Source organism: Schistocerca nitens, chromosome 5 (assembly GCF_023898315.1).
Source record: "Schistocerca nitens isolate TAMUIC-IGC-003100 chromosome 5, iqSchNite1.1, whole genome shotgun sequence".
In the NCBI taxonomy this organism is placed as follows: Eukaryota; Metazoa; Arthropoda; class Insecta; order Orthoptera; family Acrididae; genus Schistocerca; species Schistocerca nitens.
In genome coordinates, this window is record NC_064618.1 from 728,605,901 (window position 1) to 728,620,845 (window position 14,945).

Below are 14,945 nucleotides of genomic sequence, written 5' to 3' on the forward strand. Positions count from 1 at the left end.
ACAAGCATACATACAAAATTTCAATTTCAAGGACATTGTATACATTCATGGAATACAAGCACAATATCCATATGGTGAAAGCCTTCTGCACATTGTTCAGGGGTTTATTCTTTACTAAGGCTCCTATTATCAGATAACCTTTTCCAGATTTGCCGAAACAGGTCTAACAGAAGAGGAGTCTGACAGATTCTTTCAGCAAATGGAGCTCCATGTAGCGTTGCCATAATCCAAGGACAAAAATCAAGGACAAAATCTGGTGATTACAAATATGTGGTTGAAACATGGACCGAAATGTTGTGCAAGTGACCATTGGTGTGCATTTCAGTTATTTTATACACACACACTCAGACACTGTACTGGATGTTTCATTGTAAACCAGCTGTGGAAAACTGAAACAATCGAAAAGAATTGATTATTGCACTGCTTCCACAGTCTGTTCTGAAAATAGCAAAACAATTCTGAAGTGACACGGAATATCAGCACAGGTTTCAGCAACTATCGTCAAGTTTGAGGAGTTATGAAACACTGGATCGGTGGCCAGTGGCAAAAGTTGTGCAAAAAAAACTCTTTTTACTTACTAACCACTTTTTTCGTGGACATTTTCCTCTTCATCCAGGACACCCATCTTCGAGCATAAAATCACGGACGGTCCATGACATATGGCAACCCTAGCTCCATCTTACCTTCATACGAAGTTCAAACAATGGAAAATCCAGGATGGAATAAAGACCATGTTATGAAAAGAAAAGATTGCTACTCGCTGTATAGAGGAGATACTGAATTGCAGACAGACACAACAATAAGACTGCCATATCTGTTGTGCTTCTGACCAACAGACCTTTGTCTACTTTAGAAGAAGGCCTTTTGGCCAAAAGCTCATCATGTATGGCAGTCTTTTTGTTGTGTCTGAACTGCGACTCAACATCTCTTCTATAAGGTGAGTAGCAATCTTTCCTTTTCATACTATTGTCTTCATAGTAAGTCTGTATGCATATAACTCAAAACATGGTTGACTAGTGACAAGACTATCAGAATGCACGAAACAGATGGTATCTGTACCACTTTTTTCCAATGTCATCTAGGGGAATACAGGGTGTGTACAAAATATCTCTACAACTACTAGGTCCTGCTATGCAAACAACAAAAAATGTTCATTATATATTATATAAGCCGTGAATACTCTCAAAAAAAAAAAAAAAAAAAAAAAAAAAAAAAAAAAAAAAAAAAAAAGAGAGAGAGAGAGAGAGAGAGAGAGAGAGAGAGAGAGAGAGAGAGAAACTTCTTATTTGGCAGATTTATTCACTTTACCACCAAATTCTTTTTCTTTTCTGTGCTTCCAGTTTAGTAAAAATATTTACAGCTACATCTGGTATGAAATTCTGTAATGCCATGAGAAAGAGAAACACATCTGTTTACAGTAGTTCTGCTCTTTTGTGTAGAATTTGTCATTATTTTAAAAACTACAATATAGTTATAAATATTTTAAAACATGTTTGGTGACTGTTTAAACAAGATTACCTTGTACATCACCACATTTCTCTTCACACTCCTGTTGACTGGAGAAACGGTTGTCATTCCCTTCACAGCCTCCGTACAGAAACTGTTTACACACACCATCCCGGCTATCATAAAACCACTTTGCCATACTTTCAGAGCAAGGCCCATGTTCATCAGGGAGGAAACAGCTTTCTGAAAAATTATATCATTTTTATAATTTACCACTAAGCAGCATCACCAAGTCAGGTGCGCTATTAAGTGAAGTGTTGAAATCCTGGGAAACATCCGTAACAAAAGGTGCAAAATGTGTCATTATAGGGGGAGGAAACAACATTTATAGAAACGAAAGTATCAATGCAAGAAGAGTACTGAGGGAAACTCTAGGGAAAGCTACTCATTCTGAAGTATAAGTGCTAAGCATTCCTCAAAGACACGACTTGATGGTCGAGTCCTGCGTAAATAAAGAAATTACCAGAACAAATAGGATATTTAGGAAGATATGTAGCAGCTTCCCAAATGTGACTTTCATAAATGCAATGAGCTCACAAAGAGAGCATTTCACAAGGCATGGTTTATACAGAAACAACTGCCGAAAAACTATTCTGTGCAAATAAATTTTGGAAAAATTTGACAAACTACAAGGGCAGACACAGACACCCATGATACTACCAGTGAAGGAAGAGGAAGGTAAGTCTCCACTGTGCCATATAAAAGAAAAAGAAACAACCTCATCACCAACAGAAGCAGACCCACAAATGTCACCATGCCCGATAGAGGAAAAAGAAGCAACATCTTCACCAACAGAAGAGGATCCACCACCCACACCCCCAAAAGAGAAACAGATAACGCAAACAACAGGAAAAGAAGTAAGGTCATCAGAGACCCGACAGATAAGCTATGGGAGGGGAGAAAGAAAAAAGAAACCTATCAGGGACCAGGACTTCCTATATAATGAAGCCGGAAACCGGCCAACCTACAAGAGGCTGTCATCGAAGGAAACTCAGGATTTTCACTGGCCCAAGACCAGCAATGCCACAACATAGCAGACAATCTGAGAAGCACAGTACTAGAGTGTAAAAACCAGATGTACCTGGAGACGACAAAACCAGGAGAAAACAAAGGGAGAAAAAACTTGAAGATAATGTTATGGAATGTAGAAGGATTGAAAAACGCAGCATGCATAGCTTCAACAGACTTTCTCGAAGGTTATGACGTAGCAATATTCACAGAAACTTTTCTCACATATCATTGGCAACACCCGAAATTCTATAGCATAAATATGCTGGCAAAGCAAGGAGAAAAGGGGTGACCCCAAGGGGGAATAACAGTCCTACTGAAACTGTGGATAACACTAATTATAGCAACAACAGAACTAAATCACTCAATTCTAATAGAAGTAAAACACTTCACAATATTAGCAACCTACTTCCAGCCAAGCGAATCGGCCATAGACATAATTGATGAACAGGGCCAACAAATAAGACGGAGCAAGAAAGACATCCCTTTACTTATCACAGGGAATCTAAACTGTTGGTTGGATGTACAGAATCACAAAACAAAATTAGTAATCGAATCACTACAAGAAGAAGGCCTCATCCTGCTAAATGACACAAATGTCCCTACGTACTTCTGCCATAATGGCAAAAGTGCTATTGATATTGCCCTCATAAGAGGAAACATAAAAGGGGACATAAGCCCACTTTGGAATGCAAACCACACGCCTATAAGAAAACACATCCCGATGAACATAGCCATACAAAGTGATTGGAAGGCAAGTGAGAACCAAGAGAAGAGACCGCTCTCGAGGGGGACTGGATTCACGGAAGGTGGAAGAATACCATGACCAGATAGAACAAATTGAGTCCTTAATTGACAACTCAAATGTAGAGGAGGCAGCGCTTGAACTGGAGAAACTCTTAAAACAAGCAACTACCCCCAGGAAAGTGAGAAGAGCTAAACCATGATTCGATCAAGAGTGTTATCTGCAAAGAAAAGAAGTACTCCAAGCTTTACACCGACTAAAAATGGACACAGATAATCACTCACTACTACACACATATGCTGAGAAAAGAAGATCCTACAAAACACTAACAAGGGAGAAGAGAATGGCACACAGGAAAGAAGAGGGAAGAAGACTAACTGAAGAAGCCAGGAGAGACCCATTCATTGCAATCCGCCCCCGAAAGCAGGCACAGTCACACTATATAAGCATGGAAGAATGGACAAGACATTTCAAAGACATTCTCAACAAAGATGGTAGAGAAGGAGCACAGGTAGCAAGTCAAGAGCTCACACCGCAAGAGATACCAGCCTGGTCCCCACTCATTTCAAATGAGGTCCGAAACATCATTGAATCAACAAAGAGGAAGAAAGCAGCCGGACGGGACAAGGTTTACAACGAATACCTTAAAGACACAGCCCATCTGCTAGCACCAACCTGGACAAAACTTTATAACAAATGCATTGAAACAGCAAAAATCCCAGGCCAGTGGAGAAAATCAATAGTAAGGGTAATGTACAAAGGGAAGGGCGACCTAAAGGACACAAACAAATACAGAGGAATAGCCTTGGAAAACAACCCTTTTAAGGTATTCACAAAACTAATCACGGGAAGAATAAGACACACTTTGGAAGACCACCTCCCTGAATCTCAATTCGGGTTCAAGGAAAAAAGATCCACTAGCACAGCAGTGGAGCTGCTTTTAAAAAACATATGAGAAACCATCGATAAGAAGCAAAAATATTATGCTGTATTCATAGACTTCACAAAAGCCTTCGACCTCCTCGATCGATCATTAGTAAAAAGGATGCTCGACGAAACCCTGGGAAGAGACAGCATCTGGACGAGGATCATAAACTCCATAAATGAATGGAAAGAGATAAGGATCTCAGACAACCTCGACCTGTCTGAACCAATAAGGCAAACAAACGGAGTACTCCAAGGAGACCCACTAAGCCTGCTTCTGTTCATTCTGGCAGCAAAGGACATTATGGAAATTGCTAAAGACGAAGATGTCGAAGCATATACCTACACGGACGACATTGTGATAGACTCAAAAAGCTTAAAGAAACTACAGGAGACTATAGAAGATGTGGAAAAATGATGCACAAAACACAAGCTAGTAATCAACACCGACAAGACGGAAATGATGGTATTCAGACCAAGCGGGCAAATCCCAAAAACGACAAGAATTGCACTACACGGAAAGTAAATATCTATCACAAAAGATTACAAATATCTAGGGATAACACTCCAGCCGTCCGGAAAGTGCTTCACTAAACATACAACAGAGAAAGCGATACAAGCCATCAGAGTGATAACTGAAATAAGTTCCATCAGAACACTAAATCTAGACACAGCTATGGCACTCTTCAAATCAAAAATAATACCGATACTGGCTTATTGGATAGAAATCATATGGATACACCTAAATGAAAAGAACTTAGAAACATTGGAAAGAGTATACGTCCTTGTAATTCACTCTCAAATGATTGTAATCTAATGTATAACTATAATGGCTATTTTGTTGCAATAAATTCTGACTGTGTCTCAAAGTTGTGCTGGGCAGTAGTTAATGATATGAGGAACACTGATTCAAAAACTAAAATTAATAATATAGAGTTAAGTATACATAATGATAATTTTTCTGATCCTTATATAGTTAGCAATATATTTAATAATTACTTTATAGATGCTATTGAAAATGATACTTGCATGAAACAAGTGAGGCAGTTTAAATATGATAAGGAAAAGGAATGGGACTCTTGTAAGCTACCTACAGTAACCATCAAGGACGTAACACAGCTAATTGACAGCCTAAAAAATAAAAGAGCAGCTGGATGTGATGAATTTTTCCTTTTCTACTGAAAAAATGCAAGGGTGAGTTAGTCAGACCATTAGTCCATCTAATAAATTGTGTACTTGAAGAAGGTGTGTTTCCGAAGAAACTGAAACTTGCTATAGTTAAACCTTTACATAAAAAAGGGGAAAGAAAACAACCACAGAACTACAGACCAGCTGCCTTAACCTCAGTGTTTGGTAAATTAATTGAAAAAATAATGCTAGAAATCTTAATGGAGCACTATAATATGAATCACTTAATAGGAGATTTCCAACACAGCTTTAGAAGTGGTCGGAGCACCATATCTGCAGCAGTACAGTTTGTACACTGTCTGATGGGGAAAATAAATGAGGGTTACGAAACGGCAGGAGTGTTTTTAGATCTTTCCAAAGCGTTTGACAGAGTCCATCATGGTGCTCTTTTAAGTAAACTTGCTTGTAATGGTGTCAGTGGGAAACTGTTGCTTTTAATAGAATCTTACCTTAAAGATAGACAACAACGCACAGAAGTTGTGTATGATAATGGAGAGGTAATCGAAAAAGAAGATCAAAGATAAGAAATATAAATTTTGGTGTGCCACAAGGCTCTATCTTGGGCCCCTTCTTGTTTATTTGCTACGTGAATGATTTCCCGAAAGTATTAGACACCAGTCATCGTATTACTATGTATGCTGATGAAACCTCTGGGGTTTGCTGACCTAAATTCAGTGGTACAGAATTTTGTTGAAAAAGCCCAAACACATTTTGAAAAAGAAAACCTGAGGGTCAATATTAACAAAACTAACTTAATTTATTTTAAGACAAGTCGCTCAAATAAAAATACTGTTGTAAATGAGGACATTCAGGAAAATACCTGTTCAGAATGCAAATTTCTGGGGATATATATATAGATGACAGACTTTCGTGGACTCAGTAAATAGATCATGTCTGTGGTAAAATAACATCTATTCTGTATTTACTAAGGAGATTAGTTCAATATTTAGATATCGAAGCAATAAAAATAGCGTATTTTGGGTTGGTGTATCCCCATCTATCTTATGGAATTGTATTGTGGGGTGGGTGTAGCCAATACAATATAAGAAGGGTATTTGTATTGCAGGAAAGAGTAATAAGCACTATGGCAAAAGTAAGACCCAGAACTTCACGCAAAAACTATGCAGTATATATGTTTCAATCAATATTATTAGTGAAAAAAGACAAAAAAGTGACAAACAGGAATATGGAAATCCAGGATTACAATACAAGACACAAATCAGACTTTCATATGGTGAGCAGACGATTGAATCTAACAAATACCCCATTCATTAAGGGAGCAATATTTTATAATTATCTGCCAAACAACCTGAAACAGCTTTCTGGTAGAATTTTTAAAATTGAGTTAAAAAAATGGCTTATATTGAAGTGCCATACAGTATGGTGCTGACATGATTTGACCTCGGGAATGCTATGTTAAATATACTTAAATGATCTTTTACTTAATAGCATGTAATCTATTTATATTGTGTATCAATAATCTAAATGTAATTATTATAACATTGCCCATGCATGTTAAATACATGTTTCGAGCTGTAAGATAAATAAAAATCGTTTAACATAATTTACCACTGCAGCACATAATAAAACTGTATGATAAACATTGTTTTCTTCTCAATTTTCCATAATAATAGTATTATTTACCTTTTCTGAATTCTGCAGCAGGTACAGAGGTAAGAATCCGCTTCTCACAACGATTTTCACAATCTTGTAGTGTCAGAAAATTGTTTTCATTTCCTCCACACCCATTGTAATAAAATGGCCTGCAGCGCACCTCATAAGAGTCATAATACCACCGTTCAGTATAATTGTAGCATTGACCACCAACACTAGGTTTAAGAGTACAGATGTCTTGCTCTGTTGATACAAAGGAAATTAATTAAAACTAATCCACAAACCTTGTGACACAAAAGGTCTTCAACTAAAAGTTCATGAGTGTTTAATGTGCTCCTTAACTAGAGAAATTCATCATCACAGAACTATCAAATAACCTTCCTTCCCATGGTTTTCATTTAATAAACGATTTACAAATAAGTAAATAAATAAATAAATTAGTAGGAAAGAAGGAAGATTAAAATTTAACATGCCTTCAACATTGATTGAAGTAATTAGAGACACAGCAAAAGGTCTGAATGTTTCAAGGATGGGAAAGGAAATCGGCTGTGCCCTTTCAAAGAAGCCATTCTGACATTTTTCTGGAGCACTTTAGAGAATTCATGGAAAATCTAAATCTGGATGGCCAGACACAGATTTGGACAGTCATGCTCCTGAATGAAGAAAATAATCTTCAATACACATTTTCAATTTTTTTCCCCCACAAGCTGACTTTCAAATAAATGTAATCCCCACATACACCTGTTCATGGATTTTGGAAAACAGTTTCCAGCACGGTGACTAACATGGTGTGACAAAAAGAACTCAACTCACCAACAGTGCTAACTAAAGCAGAGCCAACAGAAATAAATAGCACCTAAGGCCAACCACCTGCCTTCTGAAAACTTACGACTGTTCTATTACTGTTTTGTACTACTACTACTATTACTACCCTGTTGCAGTTACTTCGTTTTTTTTTTTTTTCCCCCCCACTGTTGAGTTTTTCCTGTTAATTCTGAATATTTTTATTTATCCAGCATGGACTTACAGAGTTATATTATAAAAATGATAATATATATCTTTCCTGTTCTTGGGAAACTGGTATGCAGGTTATGAAGCAAGGATTGTTCATCACACTTTAAATTTACACCAAGATATAAGTGGATACAGTAATATAGCTAAGAATTACATGTAATTATAATGAATGCATATTTATCATTTATGTTGAATTTTCATGCAAAGTGAATGATAATGGAAGAAATTATTAAAGTGTATTTTAATAAACATGCAAAAGCTTGGACAGACACATGCACTTACCAACTTTTGGAGGACAATCAACTTCACATTCTGTTTCTGTCTCAAACCTGTTGGCATTACCCCCACACCCACTGTAATAAAATGGCATGCACCTGTTCTCTGAGGCATCAAAAAACCATCGAGGTATACGATCTGTACAGTTTCCTTCATCTCGAGGTAGTGAGCAAGACTCTGTTAGGAGGCATCAACAACATTTAACACCATGAAATTAAAACATGCAAAATTATTCAAAAAATTATACCAGACATGTTACATGTTACTGGAATATTCATGCTCTACATTAACCATGCATTTTACTTTCAATTATTTACTGTAATTGGTGTTTCTAGAAATTGTTATGGTGATTGTTTGATAAGTTGATGGAAATTACTTTCCAAGTAGACCACCCATAGAAAAGAAAGTAGGCAATAATTCTGAATGTGCATGCACTAATTCAGCTGATTTTGGTTATACATTTTCATATTTTTTAAGCAACTGAATTTCAAATGTTAGGCAAGAACTTTAGACTCCTTTAATTCCCATGCACTTATCATAGTTATACTATTTCCTTTCACCTTCTTCTAATATAAATCTGTCTGAGAATATCTGTTCAAGATGATAATTGACTACAACTGTTTTGTTACTGGCATATCACACAATTTTCCATTGCAGCTTAACGTGAGAAAATTTGAATGCTTACAGAGATATGTTAACAAAAAGTGATGCAAACCAACACCATCCATCCCAACTTCTCCTATGGACTCTCCTATTGTGAGTACAGGGAAAATTTACTGGTTAGTCTCTGAGTATTTTTATTTCTTGCAACTAATTCCTCTTTTTTTACCAGTAATCTATGGTTGCAAAAAATAGTATTTATGTCACTTTCTAAGTGTCTTATGCTTGCTGCCTACTTGTTAGTAGAAGAATCTTCCATCATTTAATCGCATTTTTATTGTTACTGCCGTTTGTAGGACACAAAATTTTTCTATTCAGCCCTCAGTCTCTCCCTGTGCCCTTTTACATTCACACAGACAAGTACAAAACAGTGTATGCAAACCTTCTCAAATCTCCCCCCCCCCCTTTTTTTTTCTCAACTGGGCCAAAACCACAGTACTGAATAATATCTGTTTTCTGAAATAATATATTTAAAATAAAGCTTGACATCTAATGTCTTCTAAATACATTTCAAAACAAATAAATTTACAGTGGATTATCTGTACGTAACCACGTTTTTCAGACTTCCTTATTTGCCATCACCACATGTTCACTTCATGCATCTCTGTGGAGATTCTCTTTATTTTATTTCTCTTCTCACATCAGTGTCAACTGACTTCTCTTTTATAGGGGGGACGGGGATCAATATGCAATGAAAATTATATTTTCCAAGTATTCTCCAGATATTCCTGGAGACTGAGTTAGATTAAGGGAAGGATGTCACTCTGATGCTCTCCTCCTCAGTGTTAGTTTTCTCCTCAGTTTCTGTTCAGTTATGTTGCAGTCATCACTCACTTCCTTCTTATGAGTCCCCCCCCCCCTTTTTTTAAACCTTTCTCAGATGTACGAGTTCTCAGACAAGACTTCTTTTATCTGATAATATTTATACTCTTGTGTCCTAAGTGCAGGATGTCCCTGCAAAAGGGGAGGGAGGTGGGTAGGGCTTGTTTCCTCATGGCATGGAGATGGGGTTCAGAATGGGAAGACTTCCCATAGACACTGTAGCCCAGTGATCCATCTGCTATATTATGAAGAACTGATAGCTGGGCCAATTGCTGTATTTCAATTGTGAATTTTGTGCAATTATGGATCTAGCTGAGATTCCAGGAATTCTCAAAATTTCTCCATCTCACACAATCAGACAGCAACATACTGCCAATATAACAATAGAAATGTATGGGCCTATTTTTGGTAGATTCTGCTACTCTGGCCTCAAAATGTGTCAATATAAGTTGGCATTTACTGGCAATAATGGACTGCTATCAGCACATCATCTAATTATATGACTCTTGGATCTACCGTCATATCACATGGTGCAAATTTCACAAATTCCCCCAAGTCACCTGCTCTAAGTAGCAAAGTTGTTGCAACAGGTTACTGCTGGCAAATAGCAGCTGTTGGTATCTACATTGTGATGGTCTTCTTATGGAAGCCCCAACTGGTTTGCTTCAAGTGGATGAATGTAGTTTTTCTACAGGCTTATACTGGCAACCAAGAGTTTAAGCCTTCTGTGTATCCAAGTATCAGCAGAACTCCCAACTGGAACCAAGTTGTTGCCTTCTGAGCATTTACTGAGGCACCAATGCTGCTGCTGGTCACTGCTGTGGACAAGAGCCAAATCAAAGATGGTAAGACCTCTACTGTGCTGCAGTGGGACTGTCACTGGAAATTTATTTTAATTTAATGACAGCAAGTCCATGGCAGAGTGCCTTGCATTAAACTATCCAATGTGTCATGCAGTCCTTGAAGAGCAAAACTATGGATATAACATTTGTCTTCTTGAAAATCATGTGTATGATGTGCTAAGGCAATGCTCTACTACTGCAGATATATCTGATCAGCCCAGGCTTGTATGAAGAGAGTGTTCATTGTACTTTCCTTGCACCAAGCAGAACGTTTGGTCAATGTATATATACTGCCACAGAACTTTGTGTGGCCTTGTTTCCTAAGGATGAGACTGTCTTTAATAATATCCAGCAAGGCACTCAGTTTCACAGATGGACAAAAGGCTTGTTTTAATGTTGTGTCTATTGAGGAACCTGCTGATTCTTTAAGAATTACTGCTGAAGTACATCATGGAGACTACATTTGTGGGTGCCTCTGTTTCTTCATTTTGTTCCCACACTTTAGATGGAATGCATGATGAAACTGTTTTTCATGAATAGCCGCCCAGTCAGAAAACCATCCTTAGGTTTAATCTGGCAGCCTAGGACAGTCTGAAGTTATGCGTGTTCTGTGAATTAGTATCCTACAGCTTGCAAATACAGATCTGTGTCAGTTGCCTTGTGGTACATGCTACATGCCAGCATTCTCTTGACTTTCCATTACACCAAAACAAATAATAATAGTATGCCCTCTTTCCCCGGCTCCATCATCAATTGGATATTAGGAGAGAGCATACTGAAACATTGAAGAAACTTGGGAAGTCCTTTCACTCCATCAGGCCACGCTACTTGCTCAAAGTACTTGTCATTGAATAAAAGTATGTTGAAGTGAAAACATATTTATAAAGCACCGGAATGTTCACATCAATGCTCCTGCCAGTCAACTCCAAAGGAACTTTTGTAATTAAAGACACTGTACTAAGTAGGAGGTTCTGTGGTTGTAGTCTGACAATGCTCACTTTAGTTTTTTGCCTTGCACATCCATGGTTTCAGTATACAGTTCCTTCTCAGTTAAACTGACAACTGTAGGGCAAACTGCTTCTTGTCTTGGCTTGTTTAGAAAACTGTCAAATGCTACTTTCTGCGAAGTGGTGATTTCATAGCTTTACGGATCTCCTTATGTTCTGATGTCAGTCCACTATCAAGAAAATGTAGACGATCTAGCAGACATACTGAGATTTAGATGATGTAGATAACGTATTATATTATGGTAATGGGAATTAATTATGCCTGGCACATAAACATGTCATGGAGATATGCATTTGGAGTAATCTCCCCCCCCCCCCAACTTCAATTTTGTGTGTGTGCGATAGAGAGAGAGAGAGAGAGAGAAAGAGAGTGCAATTACTTATATAGAAATGAGTGTGTGCTAAAATCTAATATAATTTTCTGTTCTATTACAAGTGTCCATGAGCACAACCTTGCCCCCCCCCCCACCCCAATTTATGTGGAGGTGAGTGTTATAATATTTACTAAGTTTGTTGTTTCTTGTAACATAATGTGCACACTTGGCAAATGCATTATTTTGTTAAGACTTACTGTTGTAGGATTTTCAATGAAACAAAGATAAGCTCAGGAAGTCACAGGCAGCTAAAATAAATGTGACCATTATAATGTGCCTTGAACTAAACAAAAGTTCTACAAATACTTCCTGAAATAGCATACAGGTAATGATACTGGGCACATAAGATGAACAGTAACATAGCAAACTAAAATGAAGCTGTAAATGTGTATATTAAATAATACATAAGTACAAACTCCATAAAACAAGTTTCCACTAATCTCAAACATAAGTAACATCCCACGTATATCTGTCTCCTACTACTATTAATTTAAGACATGTTTATGTTACTTCACTTCCTCACCTTCCACGCATTTCAACTTCTTGTTCATAACCATCAAACGAAAATGTTGTTCTAAACCATGAAATTAGTGTCAGTAAAATCAGATGACAAGAATGAAGAGAAGAAACAGCCCCTGTTTGGAGTCTTTGCTGATAATGTGTCTGACTATTATTTGCTGCCACTGAGCATATGTGTCTGGAGGTTCCAACCATTCTTTCAGTTTCAATTTTGGGTGAAGCTAGTGTTTATTTTTCCCAAATACAAATAAGGATTGATTCACACTAGCCATCAATGGACTGGAATGAAAGGCAACACATCCTCAAATGGAAGCATGTTCATACTAGACAGAGTGTCAACAGACATCATTTCACTTACTGAATGGTGAAATTGAGGTGATGAGACACCATCTGTGATACAAAAAGATGAACTATAGTTTCAGAGTCAAGTAACTAACAATGATAGTACAGTTCATTAATGGTCAAAGAAAAGTTCATTATGCGGCAGCAGAACACATACATATAAAAGAATGTTGTAATTGGTAAGCTTTCGGAGCCAGTGGCTTCTTCTTCAGGCAGAAGGGTTGAAGGGGAAGGAAGAAGGGTAAAAGAAAAGGACTGGAGAGGACTAGGAAAAGGGGTAGATTTCGGAAAGTCATCCAGAACCGCAGGTCAGGGGAGACTCACCGTGCAGGATGAGAAGGAAAGACTGATTGTTGGGGACTGCATCGGCAAAGATTTGAAAACCTGAGAGCTTTCCTTCTCATCCTGCACAGTATGTCTCCCCTGATCCGCGATTCTGGATGACTTTCCAGAAATCTACCCCTTTTCCTAGACCTCTCCAGTCCTTTTCCTTCACCCTTATTCATTCCCCTTCAACCCTTCTGCCTGAGGAAGGAGCCACTGACTCTGAAAGCTTGCCAATAACAACAGTCTTTTATGTGTGTGTTCTGCCTCCGCTAGGTAAGTAATTTTTTATCTATACAATTAAATAATTTTGTCAATAACTGATTGTTTTTGTTGTTATAAAGGTTCACTATGGATATTCTTGATGGAAGTAGTATGGTAAATTTTCCACATTGCTGAGAGTGAAAGAATACAAAGAGCATCATGCAAACATTTAAAATAATCAATTTTTTGCTCAAGTAAATATATACATAGAAACACATTAAGCGATATTTAGATGACAATTTGTACAGCTTTTTCGCTCTATCCATTGTGTTTTTTTCCTAAACAGCAAAGAAATCGAATATAACTGTATTTTTTCTCCTTCTGTACAGCTGACTCTCCGACTGTTTTATTTATTTATGTTCTTATTTACACACAGAGTAGACTTTTTATTTGTCTGCATGTTATAAAATCTAAATTATTTTTCGGTTTCAGATACGTTGCCTCTTTTGTAGAACTATCATAGCATAAAATATCTAAGTCCTTATAAAACATTCACAATATCTTTTCCTGTTTTGTTGACATTCTGTGTGGATATCACTACTTGAAAGGTACTGTGGGATGTTTTGATGTTGCATTCCATGAAGTATGATGTGAATCAACCTTAAATCATACTAACAGGAAGAGACTGGAATTATATTTACTGTATTATAGAAAGGGAAAATATTTTCACTTATTGTAATCATGTGCAACAATACAGCTCTTACTGACATGAAAAGTTATGCCAAAATCCTTGACATACTGTGAAATGCACACTTTCCCAAGAATTTTACAAATTTTGTAAACAAATTAACATTGCTAAAGAACAAAAAGTCTCCAACATTCAACTGTGAAAAAAAAAATTGTTTCCATTTGCTGAAAAAGCTTTATGTAGTTGAAAAGTGCCAAGGCACTGTGCGATTTGTATCCCATATTAAGGAGAAGAGTTTTCATGATTGGCTGGGCACATGAGTTTACACATGAAGGAAAGCCATGGTACACCATTTTAACAGATTCATTTGGTAAAACACTGTGGTGTTTAAAACCACTTTGACAAATTATGCTTTAATAGTGTTCAGATCTGTTGTTTCACTCACACTAATGAAATTGTTGAATAGAAGAAACAGAACATAAATTATATATTTTAAAATCTGTAAAAATGTTATATACAGATGCTGAAACATAACAAATGTCATTTTATGCCAGATTCTAGGGACATAAGAAGCTTACAGATTGAGTAATGAGAGGTCATATTCTGGCAAAGAGTAAATATAGGGTGTTATAATGAGTGTTGAGGGGGGGGGGGGGGGGCAACTTAACAAAGCTTAGTACACATAAGCAATAAATATAATGCTTTTTGAAATTTTGTAATGCAGAGCCAAAAGAAAGAATTGCATCTACACCATAGAAAGTACATTTACCTAAAGACTTTGAGCAATTTGGAATTTGTAATCCAATTTATGAAACATTACTGATTTAGAAAACTTAATTTTCAGATAAAGTGTAAATGGAGAAACGGCAAATTTTTACATTATATTTC

The 14,945-nt window shown here is 37.0% G+C and overlaps 1 protein-coding gene across 1 annotated transcript in view; it reads right to left on the reverse strand.

The window, feature by feature from the left end:
• The window catches only part of LOC126260841 (papilin), a 267,981-nt gene that overhangs the window by 104,520 nt on the left and 148,516 nt on the right, over window positions 1-14,945 (reverse strand). The window contains exons 25-26 of the mRNA XM_049958243.1: window positions 7,016-7,228; window positions 1,519-1,689 (exon numbers count right to left, since the gene is read on the reverse strand). Of these exons, the coding sequence (XP_049814200.1) occupies window positions 1,519-1,689; window positions 7,016-7,228 (384 nt within the window). The remainder of the gene's footprint in view (window positions 1-1,518; window positions 1,690-7,015; window positions 7,229-14,945) is intronic.